Source organism: Zootoca vivipara, chromosome 8 (genome assembly GCF_965207765.1).
Source record: "Zootoca vivipara chromosome 8, rZooViv2.hap1.1, whole genome shotgun sequence".
NCBI classification, from domain to species: Eukaryota; Metazoa; Chordata; class Lepidosauria; order Squamata; family Lacertidae; genus Zootoca; species Zootoca vivipara.
The window spans coordinates 28,951,041-28,974,096 of record NC_142591.1 but is presented as its reverse complement, the minus strand read 5'-3'; the positions used below and the strand labels follow the sequence as shown (position 1 = coordinate 28,974,096).

The 23,056-nt window shown below is 38.1% G+C and overlaps 1 protein-coding gene and 1 long non-coding RNA gene across 3 annotated transcripts; one reads left to right on the top strand and one right to left on the bottom strand.

Annotated features, from left to right (window-relative positions):
* Positions 1–6,575: 6,575 nt before the first annotated feature.
* On the bottom strand, positions 6,576–7,888 carry LOC148684786 (uncharacterized). Its single transcript, XR_015951391.1, has 2 exons — positions 7,755–7,888; positions 6,576–6,781 (listed from the first exon to the last, which is right to left on the bottom strand). It is a non-coding gene; the product is annotated as an uncharacterized LOC148684786 (long non-coding RNA).
* Positions 7,622–22,879, top strand: DEK (DEK proto-oncogene). 2 transcript variants are annotated; one of them, XM_035125043.3, is made up of 11 exons: positions 7,622–7,852; positions 9,541–9,672; positions 11,294–11,395; positions 11,838–11,947; positions 14,269–14,363; positions 15,687–15,807; positions 17,175–17,360; positions 18,076–18,211; positions 19,100–19,248; positions 20,734–20,802; positions 21,177–22,879. In XM_035125043.3, exons 2-11 carry the CDS (start codon positions 9,552–9,554, stop codon positions 21,186–21,188), a joined length of 1,101 nt encoding a protein of 366 aa, XP_034980934.1. In that variant the 5' UTR covers positions 7,622–7,852; positions 9,541–9,551; the 3' UTR covers positions 21,189–22,879. The 2 variants fall into 2 exon arrangements, with proteins under 2 accessions (XP_034980934.1, XP_034980935.1); XM_035125044.3 differs by lacking the exon at positions 21,177–22,879 and having other exon boundaries at positions 20,734–20,829.
* Positions 22,880–23,056: the final 177 nt, after the last annotated feature.

Genomic DNA, 23,056 nt, shown 5'->3' with positions numbered 1-23,056 from the left:
CTCCTCGCATGTTAGTGCGCCATCGTGTCACCAGAAAAGGACTAGCAAGTGTGATGGAAGTTTAACTTAGGCTAGAAATTTACTATACACACTTAAGCTCCAGTTACATTAATAGGGCTTACTTCTGAGTGAACATGTATAGGATTACACTGTAATACAGCTGTACTTTTTGTGGAACTTCAAATGAGGATTAAAAGTTGCAAAAAATAATAACACAAGGCCCTTTTTGTTGAAGGAAAAGGCCAAGCCCTTTTGGCACATGATCTGCACAGATAGATCCTAGTCAACGAAGGCTACATGCCTTTAAAACTAAAATGACATTGATGGAATTAACATGGGTTTTTAATAAGGTCAGAAACAGCTGCCATGCCACAAAAATCTGATCTGTTTGCTTAATTCCAGTAGAATATTAGACAGGAATTCCAAGAGGAAAAAATGTTGTGGTTTCACTAATGCGGGCCACCTCAAACCAAGGAAATGTGGGGATCCATGAGTTTCCAGTATTCCTTGTTTTATGTCAGGCTGGTTAAATTCACATGTACAGACTCTGGGCTCCATATAACATGCCAACTACAACTTGAATCTGTCCAGGTGTTTTGTATTTTTGCAACTCCATTTTTGCAACAGCTATGCCTAGGAGTTGACATTTTGTGAGAATATCGCTTCAGCATACACTGTCATTGGAAATAATGGATGTTCCTTCAATACAAGCCACATCTATAGGTCTCCTCAGTTGTCCACTTAGTGTTTTGCATCCACCAAGTTGACTAGGAGATTTATTTCCTATCCCTTCATTTCAAGACCACAGAGATGCCTTCCTTTTAACTGACTGTACTGCAGTACTTTTACCTACAGCATAGTATGCAAGGACTTCGCTGGTGAATCTACTTTCCCTGTTTATGTCCATGAAGGAGGGAAAAATCACCTATTAAATTTCTTCCTGTCAAGCTGCTGGTAAAGGCACAGCTTCCAAGAAGGAAGACTGGTTCAAATGTTGCCTTTCCCAGTGAGGCTGCTGGAAAAAAACGCTTTTGCTGCACATGGTAAGGGCATCACACAGTCACATTGTGAAGTTCTAGCTGGCATGTTATTTCAGGGTTCTTCCTTATGCAAGGTGTCCATATAACTCCTGTTATTCAAGCCTATGATCTAAGTCCATGACCCAACTTACAGCATTCCCATTTGGATTCAGGGTTAAACTCCCAAGTGGAAAGAGTTCAGTCTGCTTTCCTCCAGGAGATACTGGGTTTCCTATCTTGCGTGGGGAACACAGCTATTTATTTGGACGTGTGTATTCAGTCGGCTGAATTGTTGAGCTCATGTCCTGAAATGGTGGTTATATTTATGCTTTTCAGTAGCTGCAAAGCATATTCTTTCATACTCTCATACTCTTTCATTAGTCAATGGATGAGAGAGAGAGAAGAACATATTTAGGCTGGGCTCCTCTCCTCAATTTTGCTGCAATTATAGGTCAGAGGAGGGCCAGTTTTTTTGTTGTTCAGTGATTAATCATCTTACATCTACACAGTAACAAACCCTGCATTTCATTACAGTACTGTTTAGCAACCCCCTAAACTATAGAATCATCATTCAAAGAATAGGAGCGCATTTATCCTTGCTTATTTTAATGTGCTACATTCTGCACTGTTAAGTGAGCAAGATTTCAGTTCTTGGCAGGTTGTATTTGTGTGGAGCTGGAGTAGAACCTGTTGACCATGTTATGCTGTACACTGTAGCCTGTGTAGTGAGAGGTTAATTCTCCCTCTACTCCAAACTCCCCTGGGAATATGTCTTAATTTTGTGTCATTCTGCTTAAGGGATGTTTCTTCCAGTGTTACTGAGAGGGTTGGAAAATCAATTTCTGACTTCAATGCAGATTAGGAAAAGCTTTCTATTGGCTTCAGAGAGAGAGAGAGAAACACGTGTTTTTGTATTTATCTGTTTTTAATTGTTTTAATGAGCTATATGTTTTCTTTCCATACCAAATTTTATTTGCCTGTGACCACAATAAACAATTCATTCATTCACAATTGCATTGTGCTGATCAAGCATATGAACCAAAGTATCTCCTTAGGATCTCCTTAGGAAGACACAACACCACCATGTGGATGTTTCATATGATTGTGCTGACTAGTCTGGTAAACCCAGTACAATTAAAGAATAAAATTGGGAAGTTAGAGAATAGTCATTGACCTGACCAAAACTTTACCACAGTGGATTTTAAATATCCTCTTGATAGCAAAAAGAAAAATATTCTCACTTTGTTTTTGTTTTTTTGATGGGAAAGGATTTGATACCTTCCATAGAGTAGCCTGGGTAGTTAAATATTTGTAAAAGTTATAGGAACCTTGAAAAATAAATAAAGCAGAATAAGGACAAAAGTAGAAGTTCAGTGAGATTACAGATAACCTTGCCCTGTGAACAGCAGGGAACAATGACTGTGTTTGCCACAGATCCTGTATTTCCAGAAGAAATTAGCAGCTTATCAACCACGCAACAGGGATATTGTTTTTTAAAAAATATTTTTTATTAAAGGTTTCTTGAATTACAAAGGTGTGTGCAGTCTCTCATATTTTAACATGTATCATTTTTGCAAATTGTTAATTTCATTTGTTAATACACTAAGAAGAAAGAGGGAAACGAGGTAGATAGGGGGTGGGAGGGTGGATGGGGATGGGAGTAGGTGACAATGTTTCTGTTTTGCTTACTATATGTAGGGCTTGATCTCTCTCACCATCAAAAGAACACAAGCGAATAAAGGAGTACCAACACAAACAAGAATATTGTTGATGGCAGTGGAAAACTGGATTTTTGTTAATGACTGTTAAAATGTATCATGGGCCTGTTGAATATATCATGGGATTCACTTACTTCCCTTTAAAAATAACAGGAAATAGCCTCAATTTTGCACATAAAAATAAAGAATATAAAAACACCCAGTTGCATAATAGCAAAAGGAACATGAAGATTGGATTGAGAGCCATGTACAGAATAGAAGCCAAAAAGCAGGAACCCAAATGAATTCAGGGAGTGGGAATGCTATTTTAGCATAGGAAGCCTAGAGAACAATCTACCAGATATACCAGATATGTCTATCAATAAAAATACACCAGAGTCCAATTAATTGAACAGAACCTTACTGGAGAACCCATGGAGCCAAGTAATGTTTCATGAACTGCCTTCTGGAGCCAGCCATCATGTCAGCATGGAGTCATTGCAATGCAATACCCCCAATACCCAACTCATGCATTTGCCCCAAAAGGATACCACGGTCAAGCTGCTGGGAGATCAAGAAGAATCAACAGCCATACTCTCCATTTCTAGAAGGGACAAAGAGAAGGGAAGCAGAGTCCCTCCAGTGTACCTGCTGAGCAACCAACAACCTTTTGGTTGCTCCTCTCCTTAAACTGTTTCCATTTCACCTGGTCTTTATACCTTTATAACCAAAATAGTGCACAAAATTGCTTTTTTCCTTCTCCCTCCCCATCACTTTTCCTTTTGTATTGTCGTCTAGATTTTGAACCTGAAGGCAGGGACTGCCATATTATTTATCTCTGTAAACTGCTCTGAGTGCATTTTTCACTGAAGAAGTGCAAAAATACTTCAAATAAATAAGAATCTAGTTTAATCCTTACAACAATCCTGTAATATTAGGATGAGAAAGAGCGGCTTGCCTAAGACAAGTTCTTGGCAGAGCAAGATTTGAGTGGGGAATTCCTGATCTCATTCTGTTAGCCACAATGAAACCAACAGTCTTGTCTCAACAGTTCTGATGAAAATGAAAACTTCTCCACAATTCTGAAAATGTGTGATCCAAGAACTACATAACAAAAATAAACAGCTAAATGGGAACATGTATTTTTGCATGCTACAAGAAAATATAAAAATTGGAAACTATTACTTTACATGCCATTACACTCCAGAGAAGTAATTTGTTTCCCGCCCTACTACAAACCTGATTTAAGACTAATGTACAGTATGCATTTACTTTGTTAGGGTATTATAATATTTTGCAAGGAGATGGCTTGGTCTGGAAAATTTTCCAAAATGTATTTAACTTGTGGAGAGCCACGATGTCCTGATTAGGGCTGCATGAACAACTTTCTGGATCTCTTTAACTCAATGGCAAAATTTCACTAACTTCAACTGAACCACAAGTTTTTACTGTGTTTGCAGACTGGCAATGCTATGTTAATGGGTGTAGCTGCTTCAAGAAAACTGTGGTAAAAGAGTAACTGATCCTAGAAGGCATCATGCCCAATATGCAGAGTTGAACTAACACACACACACACACACACACACACACACACACACACACACACATCTCATCACCACAAGTATGAAAGCAATGCCTCACCATAATGGTATAAAGCTGATGGTTTGCAGAAGGAAACTTGCAGGCAGAAATGTTCAGGAGACAGAAGATTAAATCCACAGTATGAATAACAATATATAGGAAAAAGCCTAATATTTACCATTGTCCAGATGCATAGAGGGGAATCTCACCTTTCTCCTGTGCTTTGGCAGTTAATAGAGTTGCAAGCAGTCCAGGATTTCTTTTCGCTGGTTACAGCTTGCTTCTTATTTTAGAAATGCAGCCATTTCTTCCATGCAGCAGATATAGAAACCAATGACAGCTTCAGGTAACGTCTCAAAAAATCTCTTTCTGCAGCTACATAGTCCTTTTTAAACTCTTGTTTGCCTTCTATACTCCCTTTCACCCTAACTTATCACCCTTCTATATTTTCCAGAGGAGCTGCAGTTCACAATCTGCATACCTCAGCAGTCTTAGGCAACCTATTACTGGGATTTCTTTGCCACATGTATTTGGTTTGGGTAGTGAATAGTGCAATTGCTCCTCCAGCAACTGGCCTAGTCTGAAGAAGGGTTTTACAACTTCAACAGTCTGCTCACTGCAATTGATAGAGGCGGTTTGTGTCAGAAGGCACCTCCTCCTTCTCCTCCTCCTCCTCTTCCTACAAAAGGCAAATTCATTCTGCATTTCAGGAGTAGAGTGTTAGGAAGAGTCTGTCTATTAAGGATTGCCACAGCTACTGTGTGTTGGGGTGTGGAATAAGGAACCTCACCCTCATAAGAAAGGAATCCTGTGTACTCACTGCATTTAATATATATCCAGCAAATATTTAATATATGGGTACTCATAAGAACTGCACAGAAAAACAGAAAACAGAACGAACCTGTAAAATATAGTTATCTCTGTTTTGCAATAAAAGAAACAAATTTGAAATATTCTTTGTCTGTACAGTAGTTTATAAATGTAACCAGACTTACAGAGGAATATTATTGTAGCCAATTCACAGGTGATTTGATACAAATAAATGTTTACATATTTTTTTACAGGCAACTTTCCCAGAATTAAGAGCATAAAGCTTGCAGGAACTTTAACATAAAAGCCAGCCACTTTTTAGTTTAATTAGTATCATGATTTGCACACCATACAAATACATAATTAACTTCAAAATGCTATGAAGACTGATGCCATTGTATGAATCCAGCCTGGAAGAGAAGTTAGCATTTCCGATCCATCAAAGTAAATGAAATAAATACCATTCTAACGTTCTTAGGTGCAACAGCAATCCATTATTTGATACCCTGGCTTGTCAATAAACCGTTAGAACAAAGCAGTTCTCAAAGTTTAGGCATAATGGAAAACTGTGGTTAATTCCAAAGCAAAGGCTTCCAGATCTTCCCCTTACATGTGCAAAGGACAAGGGGGGAAGTGTGCGAACACAAAGATTGTGCAGGCTCATTCTTATGTTTGGTAGCTATGACTGAACTAGACTTGTGTCTTATTATGTGAGACCAGCAACATAACAATATATGAAGTCGAGAGTTACACAACTCACTCAACTCTTCTCTTGATCATGCAGTTTAGATGCATTTAACCTTACGTACACAATTTGACCATGAGCCCAACAGGCTTCCTCATTACAGACTGTATTATCCATTACGAATGCGTAATGTTCCCCATGCAAGTACAAGCTGCTACTGTTGCTCCATACACACAACTCTATATCGTGATTTTAAACTTTTGTTTCATCACAATACTCCTCAGTCTTTGAAGATACGATAACCTAAATTTTAACTTAGCTTTTTATTCCACAGTACCTACCATAATCACTATCTACTGTCCTTGTTACTTTAGGCAGAGCTCCATTTACAGAGTTGCACGTTGGCATTCAAGATAACAGCAGCCTCTATCTGGAATTGTTCAGTTTTAGATTTCAGTTTAGTTTTTTACATACCCATCTTGATGTGTATTTTGCCCTTTGGACTGGAAGGAGGAGCTGGAGGTCAGTGGAGTTTTTGCTAGTGTGTGCTTGATCAGTCAATAGTTAGAAGTAATACTTATTTTTAATTACATTTCTATAAACTATCAACAGAAACAAAACACATTTATTCCAACAATGAGAAATGTATCTCAGTTGTTCTCTGTAAGACATAATTCACCATGAATAAAAAGAATAACTGTTTCTAAAAGCGCAATCCTATTTAGATGTGTGTAGTTCAGAGGGACTTAATCCTAGAAAGTAGATATTGGACCACAGTGTGAATGGAGCCAAGTTTCATAGGTTTTATTATATAAATAATAAATATTACAAAGAGTTACTAACATGGTTTTTAACATGACCACTAGCCCACAGTACCTCTTACTGACAATTCTGCTGAGGATATTTCATGCATCTGTACATTTTGTAGAATCTTCCATCTAATCTTACTTTCGAAGGCAGGGATATTGAAGACTGCATCATTTTGACACCTGTAAACAAAAACAAGTGCCCAAGTAGATCAGACACATTCAGTGACGTACATTGCACACAGATGTATTGCCTTTCATTCACCCAATAACTTACCCATATACTACAGTATATCAATTCTACCCTGTTTTCTCTCTTGCACTCCCACCTCTCCTTGCGAGTCCATTTCTTTTAATATAGAAACGGGAAGGTTTTCAATGGAAATATTTGTTATTAATGTTATGAGTCACACTGGGGATTATGGTAAAAAAGCAGTATACAGATCTAAAAAGAAATACAATACATAGTTGATTCCAATTCTGAACGCGGCTGCAGGAGCACTATAGAATTTAATGTATTTTTAATATTTTGTTGGAAGCCACCCAGTGGCTGGGGAAACCCAGCCAGATGGGCGGGGTATAAATAATAAATAATACGTTGTTGTTGTTGTTGGTAGATTTTACAGATCGGTGGCAATATGGACACGGGGTTTTCTCTCTATGCTTAGTGCGCCTGAGCTTGCAGGAGAACCAGAGCTCTCGTGGGCTACACTCTGGTCCCTTTCCTCTTCTGGAGTTGCAAACGAGCTTTCGTCTTGCGGCTGCTTTAAAAACAACAACTATTCGGACGGGCCCCCAAACCACAGCAGCAAGCATGCTCGAGGGCGCCACCATGGCAACTTCCGAACCGCCCCCGCCCCCAACTGCACGCATGCTCCGTAGAGCATCAGAAACCACCCTTTCACTCAGTTCGCGGCGCGACGCCTTTCCTTTCTGCCCGTCAGTTTCTCAAAACCCCGCCTCACACGCCAGACGTCCCGAGCACCGATTGGCCAGCGATTTCCCGCTTCCTTCTTCCCCTTTGACAACCCGCCATTTTGAAACGTTGTTGATTTTTATTATTTTTTTCCTGTGGAAGCGTGAGCAACAGCGCTACAGCCTCACGTCTGGTCCCGCCCCCCCTCCTTAAGTCTCTACCAGCCGCTGGTCTTGTTACCTGAGGGGTGGTGGGTTCCCCCACCTTCTGTCCGCCATCGTTTCTGCTGCTACCGCCACTTTCTCAGAAGAGCCCCGAGGTGTCCGTCTCGCGACGAGGTGGGTGTTCCGTTGCTCCCGCGATAACGGTCGAAGGCGAGGTCCTAACGGCCTGGGTGGCGGTTTCGAACGCCCAGGAAGCGACGTTTGCCGCGCGCAGCCGGCTCTGTGGAAACGGTTAAGAAGGCAGGGAGCCTCCTTGCTCGGAGACTGACAATATTTCTTTTCCCTCCGCCCGGCCTTGACGTCTCTTCAGCGTTTCCCGCCGGAATCCCCTGGCTTGACATCATTACCCTTGTGGGGCGCTTAACCGTTTACTTAAACTGAGGGGCAGATTGAACACTTAGGGGGAGGGGGCGGGATGAAGGCTACTTCTCTTTCTCTGTCTTCTTCTGCCTCGTCCCCCCCCCCCAAAACCCCGGAGCTTATAAATCCTTAAGGAAGAGATGGTTGGAGAATGGAGTCGCGTTTGTTTTGCCAGCGGGATCCTTTCAAAATGTGCCGTTTTGCTCGGAGTTTCTATAGTGCTTAAACAAAAAGCAACAGAAACTTCCCCCCTCCCCAACAACAACCCGTATTCCAGAAACGTCACTGCTTTAGTTTGTTTTAGGAAGAAGAAAGAACAGCAGTCCTAGAAAGACCAGCATGAGTTTGAATTGATTAGAACCCACCTGTTCGGGTGCATAAAGTGGCTTCCGTGTGCTGGTGGATTTGTATAGGTGTATGCAAAAGTTTAAATAGAAACTTCACATAATGGGGTGAAACACATACAGTACAGCACGTTTTGTTTTGACCTCTGGGTGGGCTTCAAATATTTTTGGTTGAAGTAGGGATATGATCCAAGTTAGTGTTGGTGCATGGAAACATAAGACAGTTGTCATTCTACTACATACCTTATTTATGGGGCATCAAATTATGCCTGCACCACACACTATTAACATAATGTGTGATCTTGTAGAATAGAAGATTTCCAAGATTGTTTACCTCCTTCCTTTTGTGAAATCTTGTTAAAAGGACATGCCTCGTTCTGTTTATGTCACTGGGGGCCTGTAACTAAGAATCCATGTTGAAATCCAGCGCTCAAAATAATTTCTGTAAAGTGTATACAGTTTATTTTGCAAGCACATGTTCAGCTTGCATGCTTTAGTCAGTGTCCAATATTTGCATACTTCTGAACTTGGCCCCCAGAACTATATCACTGGATTACAGGTAGTAAGTGTGGGCATAAAAGCGAGAGAAGACCATGAGGAATAAGTAGCCATACAGATCACAAGAACTTGACTCTTGCCTTCTTCAGATGCTGCCTGTATTTTTATGTCATTAAAACTAGTTTTTAAAAAGTTTCTTTTTAACAAAGGACGCTATAGCTAGATTTGTGTAAAATTGCAGAGGATTAAACACACTTATGTATAATCAGTTGTATGGGGGGGAAATTCCTTATCAGAAGAAGTTGCTTACTCCCAACTTCCGTAAAAGTATTTTCATTTGTCCTCCAGCCCTAGTTTTTATTTTGTGGCATATTTATTAGCCATATGTTGTATCTGATACATAAGGCAGTTGATGTAAACTTATAGTAAAACAGTCACACACCTGTTAACAATGTGGTATATGATAACTCCTTCCTTAATAAGCTTGCTGTTAGGGAGAATTCCTTTCCATGTTGCAAGAATGATGGAAGGGCACACGGTCAAATGTTATTTTATAGCAAAGTCATATTGACATTATATTTCCCCTGTGTTTTTATGCAGAAGAACCAACCATGTCATCTGTAACTGAAAAAGATGGTTCACTGTCTGCTGAACAAAGAGAAGAAAGAGAACCAGAAGCTGAGGACAAAGTTGAAGATAGTGAGGAGGAGGACGAGGAGGACGAGGAAAAAGGTAGAAAAACGCTGACGTGAAGGAACACTAGAACTTACACTAAGCTAAATATTTAGGTCAAGATCAAAATATCGTGCAGCAGGACATTTTAGAAAGCTCTCCAGATGTAGTCCCTTGCCCACATCCAAGCAAAAATACTCTAGAATGGAGTCCAACATAATGTGAAGAGCTGCAGCTGGGGGGGGGGGACATTTTCCCCTCAATGTCCAGTATCAGATGGCACTGGAGATGAAACATTTTTACAGATGCATTTATGGAAAATTAGTTTTAAAAAATCTTTGAGTATGCTGTAAAATTATATGCACACTCTGTTTTTAATAATGATAATAAAAAATGGTAGCTCTTCTAACTGAGATCAAACTGTAACCTTCTGAGATGATGTTTGGGTTGCTTTTTTCTAGTAATTTAGAGCATTAATAAGTTATGGGCAGCTCTGCAGAGAGGACAGATTCACTTGGGGCTCAGAAAAAGGTAGGAGAGCCAAGAAGGACAAGTAGACAGTATTGCAAAGTGGATAGTATTGCATAGGTGATGAAGAATGAGCACTTATTCACCTTCCTCTTATTTTTATTTAGGAACAGTGATCTGTTCATATGAACTTTATGTTGCATGTGAGTAGGGTTTTAACGCACCTAGGTTACATGATTTGTTTATTTACTTATAAAAAATCTTGATATCTTTTCTGCCTCAAATAGAGGCACCCAACCTGACTGACACATTATTGCAATCAATATTTGTACTTTTCTTTTTAACAAATTTTGTGATTGCTAGTTTGTGCTCACAGTTGTATACCAGTATTAGGCAAAATGGTGATCAATAATCTGGTTTGATAGTCATTTTACAGTCCTTATACATATATATTTTACTGGATTGTAAGCTTTAGGTAATTAGAGTTTAAATAGTTCTGTGTATAAATAAAGGTGACCTGAGCTGTTTCTCTTCCTCATTGTGTTTTGCATTATTCCAGTTCTGGTGGTTACTTCCTTTGTTTCAGGGTCCAGATACTGAAAAGTATGATGAGTGGCTTGCTGATACTACTCCTATCTAGTTTCTCAATTTTAATTAGAATCTGTGCAGACATGTTTGTTCATAGAGGGACTAGTTTTCTGAGGTCAATACATATTTTATTAACATATACTTTCTGTCGGATCTAGCAAATATTTCCTGTTAGTTGGATAATGAAGAATGAAGTAGAGTCAGTCAGGAGTGTAAGTCTCCTTTCCAGATCCAAGTTTGAACACTTGTTCATAAATTGCCATTTCAATTCTTCTCAATTACAATGCTTCACAGTGCTTGGAGGAGGTTGCGTTTTCTTATATGACTAGAGAGAAGGGTTGTTATATATTTATTTTAACAAGTAAAATGAGTACTACATTTAGTGAACCTTCAGAAATATTCCAGCCTGAAATTCCCTGTTTCAGTGTGTAAATTGTCACAGGTGTAGTAGCAGATCTATAAATCTCCATGGCAGATCTGTAGCCCAACACTAATTTGGTACAGTTTTGGGTGTTCCCAGAATGTTTCTTAGAATATTAAATATGTACTTTTGATCTATAGGTCTGTTTTTTCTATATGATAACTAACTGTGTTTCAAAATTTTATACATAATTTTCTACTTCAGAAAAGAGTCTCATTGTTGAAGGAAAAAGAGAAAAGAAAAAAGTAGAAAGATTGACCATGCAAGTTTCTTCATTACAGAAAGAACCTTTTACAATTACACCAGGCAAGTTATTTTTTGCATACTGTATATTGAGCATGAGTTATCTTTACATGTTTTTAAGTAGCAAGTACTTAGAACTCATCTTGTTCCAAATAATTCCAAGTAATAATAATACCAATTTTATTATTTACATGCAACCCATCTGATTTGGTTGCATTGGAGCCATTATTTCAAAATGTTGAAATTCTTGTCTAAATTTAATTCAACACTTGACTGCCTTTCAAGCAGAAGCATGTTAGGTAGTCTTAAGGAGGACCCATACAAAAAATTATATTAAAAAAAACAACATATCCACAGCCCCTGTCAAAAAAATTATACAACAATACTGATCATTTAAATATATCTGACTGATAACTATAACCATAACCTCATAAGTGTAATCTAGTAACTATTAGTAAGCATTAATGTTGTTAAATAGACTAACGTAATATATTTTCCCTTTCAGGAAAGGGACAAAAACTTTGTGAAATTGAAAGAATACAGTACTTTTTAAGCAAGAAGAAAACAGATGAACTTCGAAATCTACACAAACTTCTATACAACAGACCAGGCACAGTAAGCTTAGAAAACGCTATCAAATTGTTTTGAAAATGTCATGAAATATAGAATGGCCTTGTTTCTGAAGGCTGAGACTCTTTAAAGTCCTAAGATGGAAATAAATTCCATTTAAATCAGTGGAGTGGGTTTTCCAATAGCTGATTTGGATTTGAAAACTACATTTCAAGGCCTTACTTGTGCTTCCTGGAATTATTATATTTTTTTCTTTGAGCTTTTGATCCTATACAAAGGGTATTTGAAACTCCCATCTGTTCAAAAACAATTTGCCATGTGGTGGTTACAGTGGAGGTTGCTTTTTGGAAATAAAGTGAGTCCAAATAGCTCTTTGTCTTACAAAGCTAGATGTAGTCATTTGGATCCTATCCAGTTGTCTTTGGAATGGAGCCTTTACACTTTGGAATAGAGTCTTTACACTTTAATTTGCCGTCGTTCCCATTTGAATATTCATTTTTTTCTCAATAATCCTGAGATTGATAAATGTAGAGTCTGCTGGTGCTAGAAGTTACTGGCACAATCCTGTCTTTGCTCAAGGTCTTAAGCCTGTTTTTGATTCTCACATTCCATCCTTGTTTTGTTTGAAATTGCTGCTAAAACAAGTGGCCCTGTAACAAACTATTGCATTGTGTAGTGCTCCTGTTCAGGGTTGCAGCCACATCACTTTCCAGGAAACTCTATTCTCCCTCCCTCAGATTTGCATTCTTCTCCCACCACCACACCTCCCAGTGGTCAGCATTCTATGGTTAACTGGGTTGTTTTGGAGTCTGCTTTTACACACACACACACACACACACACACACACACACACACACACACACACACTTTTGCATGTAGACCTTGGTTTTCCCAAGCCCGCTGATACCTCCCTCTTGGGCATTAATGATACCATTTTGACTACATTAAAATCTACAAGAAGAATTATTTCGCTAAGGGCTTTGTCTAGCACTGCACATGTGGACTTATGCTTCCACAAGGCCACTTGAGCTCCCTTCCCTCCTGCACCCCCCTAAAATCTGCTCTGGGTTGTCCTCCAACCCTCTGGAGCAGATTTTGAGGTCATGTAGGGGGAGAGAAGAAGTTGAACTTGTTGAAAGCAAGCTTGTTCTGCTCATGCATAGAAATGGTTATGTACATAGGATATAATAGGCCTTCTAATATAGTTTGTCTATTACTTTTCTAACATTTTTATTTGTAAAATGCTTAAGCTTATCTTGGTTATTAAGAGCAAAATTGCTTTATGAACTGCTTTTTAAATACTTTAATTACCTGTATAATTTGTCAATTGAATCCAAATCTGTCTATATAGAAAATAGCTTCCATGCAACATATTCCATACAAACTTAGCAACATTTCAGTACATATTTTTACTTGTCTTTTGTTTGTTTTTTTAAAAATATAGTGTACCTTTTGTTTCTCATGAATGTGATTATTTGCAGCACGTAGCAGCTTGCTGTCTTACAGAAATTGAGGGAGGTTCTTCATGAAAAATTCCTTATAAGATAAGGGTATATGAGCTGTTTTAACATTTGCTCTTACTGTATTTATTTCATACATAATTAGGTAGTTATATTCAAAGGTGAGCAAAATTTTATATGCTAATCTTGTAGCCTTGTTTATAGGCTACAAATTTGCAGTGCTCCTTCAGCGGCAACTTGATGTTCACTGTGCTGTCTGGCTGAGCACCCTTCCCAACTTTACCTTTGAATTGATTCCATAATTGTCATGTGTCAGAAGATCAGCACAACTGCCTCAACAATGCAGGGATACTTTCTTCTCTTTCCATGCTGTACTTACTGTGGTCTTCAAAGATAGGGGAAATGTTGCATCCTGTTTCTCTTGAATTTTCTGTTGACGAAAACTTGTTCTAAGCCCTAGTTGAACTGCTTTGGATCAAGACTTGCCTTTCCACAAATAAAAATAATTTTATCAATTTGCAGAAGGGACTCTGGTCCAGTGGAGGATACCCACTGAAGGGGAAAGGTAATTTTTACTCATTTCCCCTGCTGTAGACTTCCCTGCTTTTTTGGAGGATCCCTCAACCCTAAGGATCAATTTTCAGGGAATTGCAGGAGGGGGGGTTAGTGAATTTTACCTCCACCACCTCCTTCAGTGGAAACATCATGTAAGCAGAATTCCACTTGCAGCAAGTTAGAGTCAACCCACTGTAACTACACAAAAATTAATTCACAAATTTCAGTAGCAGAGGTTTCTTCAGTAGCAGGCTGGTATTAGAATAAAACAATTTCTTTTGTTATAAAACCAAAGATTGGCTGATAATGCAAATACCACTCTAAAATGCATGTTATTGTGTTCTATTTTAGGTTGCTTCATTAAAGAAGAATGTGGGCCAGTTCAGTGGCTTTCCATTTGAAAAAGGAAGTGACCAATATAAGAAAAAGGAAGAGATGTTGAAAAAGTAACCTTTTAAAACTTTTTAGTATGATCAAGTTTCATTATTTATGTTAATACATGCATTTTAAATCTTGAGCAGAGCAACTGCTTCAAGCCTGGTTTGTTATCCCTGCACATTTCAGTTAGTAACTTCAGCATATAAGTATTCTGTTTCAAACCATATTCCTAAACATTACTGAAGTTTTAGGAAGGATAGTTTTATATTTGACATGTGAACATTTTATGTCTAAAATGAATGGGTTTACTGGTGCTGAATTGTTTCTAATTAACTATTTAGTTAAGATACAAGTGAATATCTTGTTCAATAAAATATTGCTATTTTCATGCACAAACTTGAGGAAAGTTAAGCACATAAATATTGGTGATTTTTCTAATTGTTGAGTTCCACATACTTAATTTTCCTCCTTGAAATTAAAAGCACTTAAATGTGCATACCTTTGGCTAAATTGTGCCCCCAACATTCAATTCAAACTTAAAGTTCTCTGCCACTTTAATATTTGTGCAGTACTTTCCAGCACTTCCCTCTAGATGGAGAGGGCATAAGCTGCTACAAGTATACTTAGGCTGACTTGTGGTCAGTAGCGTAGTAAGATAGAGGCGGTGGGGGCAGGGCGCCCCGGGCAGCGCAATCCCAGGGATGCCATCACGGCTGCCCGCCCCCAAAACGCGCATCCTACCCCTGCACGCGGCGCGCCCCATCCCTGGGGACAGTGCGCCTGCTCTCCACCACTGCTTGTGGTAAAGATAGCAACCCACAGAAGCTGCCCTTCCATTATCATGCAGACTTTTTTAGACAATGGTGGCATAATCAAGTTGGTAAATAGGGGTTGGCTGTAACTTCTGAAGGGTGAATTTTATTCCTAAGGGCCTGCACAGCTTTCTCGGTTGTTGCACCATTGATCTTTGTGTAAACTATAAAAGCTATACTGTGGCTTCTTTCTACCGACAAAAATTTGAGAATCCTTATGAGAATTTGATAATCCCTTTGAACTCTTTCTTTGAATTCTGTCCTTAGCTGTAAAATATTTCTTACCTGCTTGGTTGGTATTTCTAGTTTTATTATAAGTACTGGTTTAATAAGATGGGACATGCAATCATTGAAGAAATATTGTCAAAATGTCAGTTGCGTTTCTATGGTTTCTTTAATTTTTGTGAGTTGCCTTGAGTTTTGAAAAATCAAAAAGCGGAGTATAAATAATAAATTAATCAATTGTATACTTGTAAGATATAGTTGAAAGCGTAGGTAGTCAACTAAACTGTCTCTTTGCTCCTGTGTATTAAGATCAACTTTTATCAGCTAATTTTAATAAAGGGTATTTCTCTCTAGGTACAGAAATGCAATGCTGAAAAGTATATGTGAAGTTCTTGATTTGGAAAGATCAGGAGTTAATAGTGAACTGGTAGCCAGAATCCTAAACTTCTTAATGCATCCAAAACCTTCAGGCAAGGTAAGACAAGACATAGTAATGAAACTATATTTAGATCACATTTGTCAACTTTGTGGTGATCATGCTTTTAATGTAGAGTTGCTATTGCTGTCCCACGTCAAACAGTTGTTGAGTTTTGTGTGGCTTGCCCCACCAGAAAATCACACATATGCTTTGCTTGATTCATATATGCTCTTGAAGATGTAAGTAACATGACTGCAATTCTATTAAGTCACTAGTGAACATCTTATTAGTTTTTTATTATATATTATATATTGTTCTTGTGGAAAATAAGAGAGATGGAGTACTACAAGAGCACTAGGTTTTGACTGCATGTTAGTATCTCTTCTGAGGTTCTTTATACAGAGACCATGCCTAGCAACTATTAAACATTTGTTACAGCTGAGGCCCTTTAAAAAACAAATATGCCATTTCTATTGAACTGTGTATATGAAAACAGAAGTTTTCTTCCATGAGTTTTGAGACTGAGGCATTCAACCTGGAGTAAAAAGCTCAATAACAAGTTTCTGCTTCTCTGGAAAAGACAGACACAAACAGTCAGCGAGGCTGGCATCTGAAAACCGAAAAGATGTCTTTATTTATAGCACTACCAGGAATACTGCAATAAGGCTCTTCAAGTGGGGAGTGAAATCCTTCCTGAGTTTGTCACTGCTTTCCAGAATTTTCCTCTAGAACCACATTTGTGGAAGGTATCACCCATATATTTGACACCAAACATGGCTCCTGTTATGGGAAACAAAAACTCAATGGCGACATTGCACTTTCCAGTCTTCCATATTCAAGCTACTGACTGATAGCTAAAATAATAAGTGGAATCTGCAAGAAAACATTGCAAGTGCTGTTGTGCAATTCCATTCCCCCTCATTGGGGTATTTTGGAAGGATGTTCCCCTACTAAAGATCTTAAGATGAAGGATGGTATATAAATAAACAACTTTACACACACACACACCCATAAAAACTCAACAACTTTTGTAGCAACTCTAACTTATGCAAACTTTGGAGTCCCTCTAGATCTGCCAGTTCATCTTCTACAGATATGATATTGTTTTGGCTACATAAGAAATAGAACTCACAGTATGACCATCTTAAATAGAGGAAATACCTTCAGTTGAATAATTACCCTCAAATAATACATGTATGAAATGTCTATAAATTCATTCTAAAAGAAACGTGTAATCTCATGGTGCCTTTTCAAAATGACCATAGTGAAGGATAACACTTTGAAGGTGGTTAAGGTCTAAGCAATTACTTATCCCCGATAGATAGATAGATAGATAGATAGATAGATAGATAGATAGATAGATAGATAGATAGTTTTAAAACTATTTTGTTGTTTGAATTGCCTCAATTTTCAATATTTAATAGCCATTGCCAAAATCCAAGAAAACACCTAACAAAAGTGGGAAAAAGGAACGCAGTAGCTCTGGAACAGCACGGAAAGGCAAGCGCACTAAATGTCCTGAGATCCTGTCAGATGAATCCAGTAGTGAGGAAGATGAAAAGAAAGAGAAAGAAGAATCATCTGAAGAAGATAAAGAAAGTGAAGAGGAGGTAGGACCTATTTGCAAACTACTCATGTTGAAGGCCAGCTACAGTAGGCTCTCTGATTTGCTTAAAGGGCACTGAGCTGGAGATAGGGTTATAGAGAAAAATATTTTCATTCCATAAACCTGTTGACTTTAAGATATTTGCTTAGTGATCGACAGACGTAAACTTGAAAGTAGTGACTAGATGTTGATAAAATACAAAGACTTGTTTGCTAGAAGTGTGTATAGGAATGTACCACAGGTTCATTGTTCTTCGCATAATTACAGCTTGTTATTTTACGGACAAAAATGCTTGGTGCTCACCTCAAACATAGGTACAGTTCTCAACAGAACTGGCTAACCCCTTTCAGCCTCACACCTTCCTTATAGTGATGGCATACTAGCAATGGGACACTGTCACTATCTACTAATGGCTTTTTTGTGGGGGGATGACAAAAAATGGCTAGCAGTCCAAACTTGGCCAGTTCACCACCTTCACTATATAATGCAAGGTAACTTTTTGTATCCCTGCAAAAGCAGAAAGGCATGTTCTCTTAAAATGCAGGGGCATTATTGGAACTAGAGACAAATAATGTAGTTACAAATAGATTGCATGTGTATTTTGGCTTTGCTGCAAAGAGTGCTTTCTAGCACTAAACTATGCTTTAGCAAGAAGCTTCGTAGTGTTAGGAGTGGTTTATATTGTAATAGACTTTGATGCTCTCTTTATCACACCATAGCCACCAAAAAAGTCATCCAAAAAAGAAAAACCCAAGCAAAAGACAGCTGTGAAAAGCAAAAAGGGCACAAAGAATGCTTATGTCAAGAAAGCAGATAGCAGCACAACCAAGAAGAACCAGAACAATTCCAAAAAAGGTGAACCTATCTTTCTGGGGTCCTGTGATCAGAGAGGGACAAGAACAGAAGAGTATATGCAAATACAATTATACATACTTACATAAAGGGGGTGGGCAGAAGGATGGATGCTTTGTAACAAAGACAGAAAAGTGAATGGAAGAATGTTTGACAGCAAGGCACTGTGGTAGAATGTTGGGAGGCGTGAGAGCAAGCGGCAGGTAAAGAGCTTCTGTTAAAAATGAGTGGCTAAAGAGACAAGGAGGAAATGAGAGAAGATAAATGGTTAGAGTTAGCATGGCTTTTAAGGAGAAGAGAGTTTTGTTAAGATAGGGCATTAGAACTGAGTGTTCTATATAAAGTGGCTGCTTTTTCTAGGTATTATGTTCCCTAATATATGTGTGTTTTAACTGCCTGTTCTGGTCTGGGTGGATTTTAAGGTTAATATACCTCACCCTACATACCTTGTGTGCATGCACTTATTCATAGAAAGCCTGGGACTCAGGAGAGTAGCTGAGTGACTGATCTAGTGACCTCCCTGGGACATGGGCTTTTTAGGGATCCCAGGGAGGAGGTGGGTGGCAGCAGTGGGGAAATGGCCAATGGTTTTAAGGAAGCAGGAGACCTTTAGTGGTAGGTAGAGTTGGGAGATCAAAGGTAACAAATAGGGGGTATGCTGGGATATGTGAGCAGAGAGAAGGGAAACCACAGCCCCATAAATTGTTTTTGAAACTTCTCTCCATTTCCAAAGAGGTTTGCTAGCTGGTCTTGGCAGCTGCCATTTGAAAAGCCCAAGTTCAAAAGTGCTTGAACACAACTGAGTCATTCAGTTATTTTGTACAGGTGAAAATGTTTAATCGGAAAGAAATCATTATCCACATTTTAATTGAAAAATATCTTTACATTTAGAAAGTGAGTCAGAGGATAGTTCGGATGATGAGCCTTTAATTAAAAAGCTGAAAAAGCCACCTACAGATGAAGAGCTGAAAGAAACAGTGAAGAAGCTCCTGGCTAATGCAAACCTAGAGGAAGTTACAATGAAACAAATTTGTAAAGAGGTACAGATTTATGACATTAGTTTTCCACTTTCATTGTTTTGTTTGCTGTTTACAGCAGTAATGTGGGTTTTTCTGGAAAGTTTTCATTTGCAAATTAGGGAAATTTGGAAAACTCCCTGTGGCCCTAAAAGCAGGAATAGGGAACCTTTTTCAGCATAAGGGCCATCTTCCGAGTGGGGAACTTTCTGGGGGCCACTTTCCAGCGGTGGATGGTGTAATAGATGTACTTTTATATTTGTGCAGTAGTGTAGGGTACAGTCCATCCAAACAAAATTCAAAGGTTTCTGCTCATATATCTTGATCCAGGCAAGCAAGGGACATTATAATATTTCAAGGACACATTCAAAAGAACTGGAGGAAGATGTGGTCTGGGGAGAGTAAATTGGAGATACCTGGGGAGTGATCTCATTTACCATGTTAATTTTCCTTGTACTGAATTTTATATAGACATGAAACTGCCAACCTTGCCTAATGTTGATTTGCAGTTGGTATCCATTAATTGCTACTTTCACATTGTTAATTTTCTGAAGAAAGATGAAGCAGTGAAGATTTGTCTCCCCCTCATCACTGGTTCACAGTTAGAAACCTTTAGAGTCAAATGTAAAAATGCATGCACATTTCATAAATTCTTATGCTTTCTTGTTGGTGCAGGAAAAGACAAGTGAACTCAGTTTATGCTGTCTATTTTCCTTCAGGGCGGTCATAATCCCATTATCACTGTATGGTATAATTATACTAAACGTAAAATATATTTAGGTTAATCCCTGAAAGATAACTAGCATAGGTACCATGTCATCCCCTAGTTTCTCCAGATCCTGCTTTGCCTCCAAGGGGCTTAGGGCCGGGCCATAAACAATCCCTGTTCTGTCCTTGCAACAACAACAAAACTGTGAAGGTTAGACTGAAAACCTGTGAGTGATCTAAGGGCTCTTCAAGATGGACCAGAGAACTGGGTCTTCTCAGTCCTAATTTTGACAGAAAAACATCTATTTGGATATTATATCTACCTTTTATACCTCCCTTGCAATATCAAAGGAGATGCTTCAATTTAATAAACAAGCAATCTCTCCATTCTGGTACTCACATTTAAATTGCAAAAGGTATATTAGGCACTTCTACATGCATGGTGAGGGGAGTCAGGCAGAGAACAGAAATATTTGCAAGTAAGTACAAGTCTTTATGTTATGTTGGGAAAGTGGAGTGGAGTCAGACATGACATATAAAGGATATGGTTAACTATGCTTTGAATATTTTTCTTCTGTGGTACAAACAGGGGGAGGGAACAATTTTAATGAGGCTTTAAAAAGCAGCCTCCCCAAATGCAGTAGTCCCAATCCAGATTCAAACCTTTCATGCCTGCTCTTTAATGTACTTTAAAAACTAATGAGACACTCTTTGTGGTACATCCAGTTTGACCCTTAGTCATTGGGAGAATGTTCTGAATGTACTATTTGACTTACCTTTGTGTTAAATTGGTTGTTACAGGTGTATGAAAGCTATCCCAGTTATGACTTGTCTGACAGAAAAGTCTTCATCAAAAAGACTGTGAAAGAGGTAAATACTTGATATGTGAAATATCATGTGATGATCTAAATATTAAAAGCTGCTCTTTAAATTTGGAAATGTTGGGTATCTAGGAAGATCTCAGTTCCCGAAATTCCACCCAAACTTTACTCACTTATTGTGCTTAGTTTCAACTCAGTAAATTTAAAGTAACTTTAAGATGGTCCCCCTTATCTAACGTTTCACAGTGTACCCTTAAAGGCCTGTAGTCCCTCCTTAACCATATTTACTTGGAAGTAAGTCCCATCAATTCCCCTGGAACTTCCTTCCAAGCAAGGAATGGCAGCCCTAGCAATGTGTTTGTGGGAAGCGGGATTTACAAAGTAGGTTAAAGATTAAAAGTACACAAACTCTTCTCTTTTTAGCTCATTTCATGATCTAATGGGAAGAAAACGAATGCTGCAGACTTGTTCCCGTGGATTTAAATATTTTACAAACACCAGCAAAACCTTTTTTTAATTTTTGTTTTGTTTTGCCCTTTTGGGTGGGCATAACATAGTATTTAGTCAGGGATGATTCTACTGGCTTAATGTTCTGAGTGTTAATGGAAATTACTTTAACTTTTTAAAATTGCATTTAATGCAGTTCTTAGGTTTTTGCATGGCCATCAATGTTCCCTGCTTTTACTTTGTACATCATGGAATTTCTTTGTACAAGCAGATTTAATAGTTATTGTAGGTTTTATTGCATTGTAATGTAATTTTTTAAAAAAATCAGTTGATACGAAAACTTGTATCTGTACGTACACATGCTAAGACTGTCAAATACTGCAGTATTGGGCATTACTTTTAATTTGAATACATACCATTCTCTCAGGAAGAAGTCACATGTCCTGATCATGAATGCTCTAAATTATGTTATACCATCTTGCATGTGTAAGATATCTGAGAATTGTGAAGAGCATCATAACTTGCAAATTGTTATTTTTGTACTTTTAAAAGCGTTCTGTTTGTATATATATGCTTAAAAACAGGTTTTTGGTTTTTTTAAAAAAAAATCAGTGTGTTTTAGAAGATTTATCACCAGTGTCAGTGTTCAGGAATGAGGCTGAAATTAATTAGGAAACAAGTTTAATTAGCATTTTAAAAGATAAGTGTTTCTTGCCTTATAAGGGAATAATTGCACTCATATTTTTCAGTGTTTAACTTGCTAGAGTGGACTACAGCTAATTTTGTTCCAAAGTCTTGACATGATACCCTACACCAAAGGGTGACAAACCTCTACCCTGTGTGTCTAATTAGCCGCAGCAGTGGACTGTTTCCAAATTATGCCCACTTACCCAGCCCCACACATAAAGGTGGGGTAAAGGTAAAGGTGTGGCCTTCACTTTGAAGTAACATTTCGCAACAGTTCTATTGAGCCTACATACTGAAATACATATGAAAAACCAAAACAGCTTTGAGAATTGCAATAAGTATAAGAATCTTCTCTGAAGGTGGTATGTGAAGATGTGAGCTAAGTTCATGTGCAATTTTTGGTGTTCAGCTGTTCTAGAATCCCTATAAAATCAAGCTCCCTTGTGGTAAGGAATAACTTAACGATCTTTGTGGTATCCACTGGACAGGTTTCCTGTGTCTGTATCCAAAATTAGGTTATATTGATAAATGAATAGGTGTTTAAATGTATTAAGAGACACCTGCTGCTTTGATTCAATGTAAGCTTTGAAATTTAAAACCTCAGTTTTGCAAACAATTGTTCATGAAGTTTTATTTAAATAAATTTCCATGAAACTTTTTGTTAATGTACAGACATGATCATGACTTAAAACTCTCAATAAATGCCAAACAAGTATGTGTCATAATGTGAAATGTAACTAACCCCCTCCATTACTGTATTGATTACAAGTTCTGCTAATGTATTGTTCAGGAGTCAAAAGTCACAGACCTATGTTCTGAAAATAGTCGGCAACTAGTAAGCTGATCAATCTACCATTTTTACTGCTTTCTTTGCATGTGATCCTTTATATTAAGGCTGAGTGTAACTAAGTTTTGTATTCAATAAATGTCTTTAAGAAAAATGTATATTTTGAAATTTTAATACATGTACAGTAAAAAAAATGATAAACAAAGGTGCCTGTTGTGTATCACCTTGCTTTATAACATACAAGAGTATTCCAAACCCAAATGTTGAGATGTAATCTGTGCTAGAGGTGTGAACACATCAAACCCTTACTTAAACTTGAGCACATGTATGTCTGGATTATTATACAGGCAGTGACCATTTTATGTGTGTCCGATTGACGCAC

Bases quoted from the DNA above. Each gene is read 5' to 3' on its own strand.
- DEK (XM_035125043.3), top strand. From the start codon at position 9,552: ATGTCATCTGTAACTGAAAAAGATGGTTCACTGTCTGCTGAACAAAGA. The intron at 11,396-11,837 runs GCAAGTTATTTT...TTTCCCTTTCAG, and splicing joins ACCTTTTACAATTACACCAG to GAAAGGGACAAAAACTTTGT. The intron at 15,808-17,174 runs GTAAGACAAGAC...AATATTTAATAG, and splicing joins ATCCAAAACCTTCAGGCAAG to CCATTGCCAAAATCCAAGAA.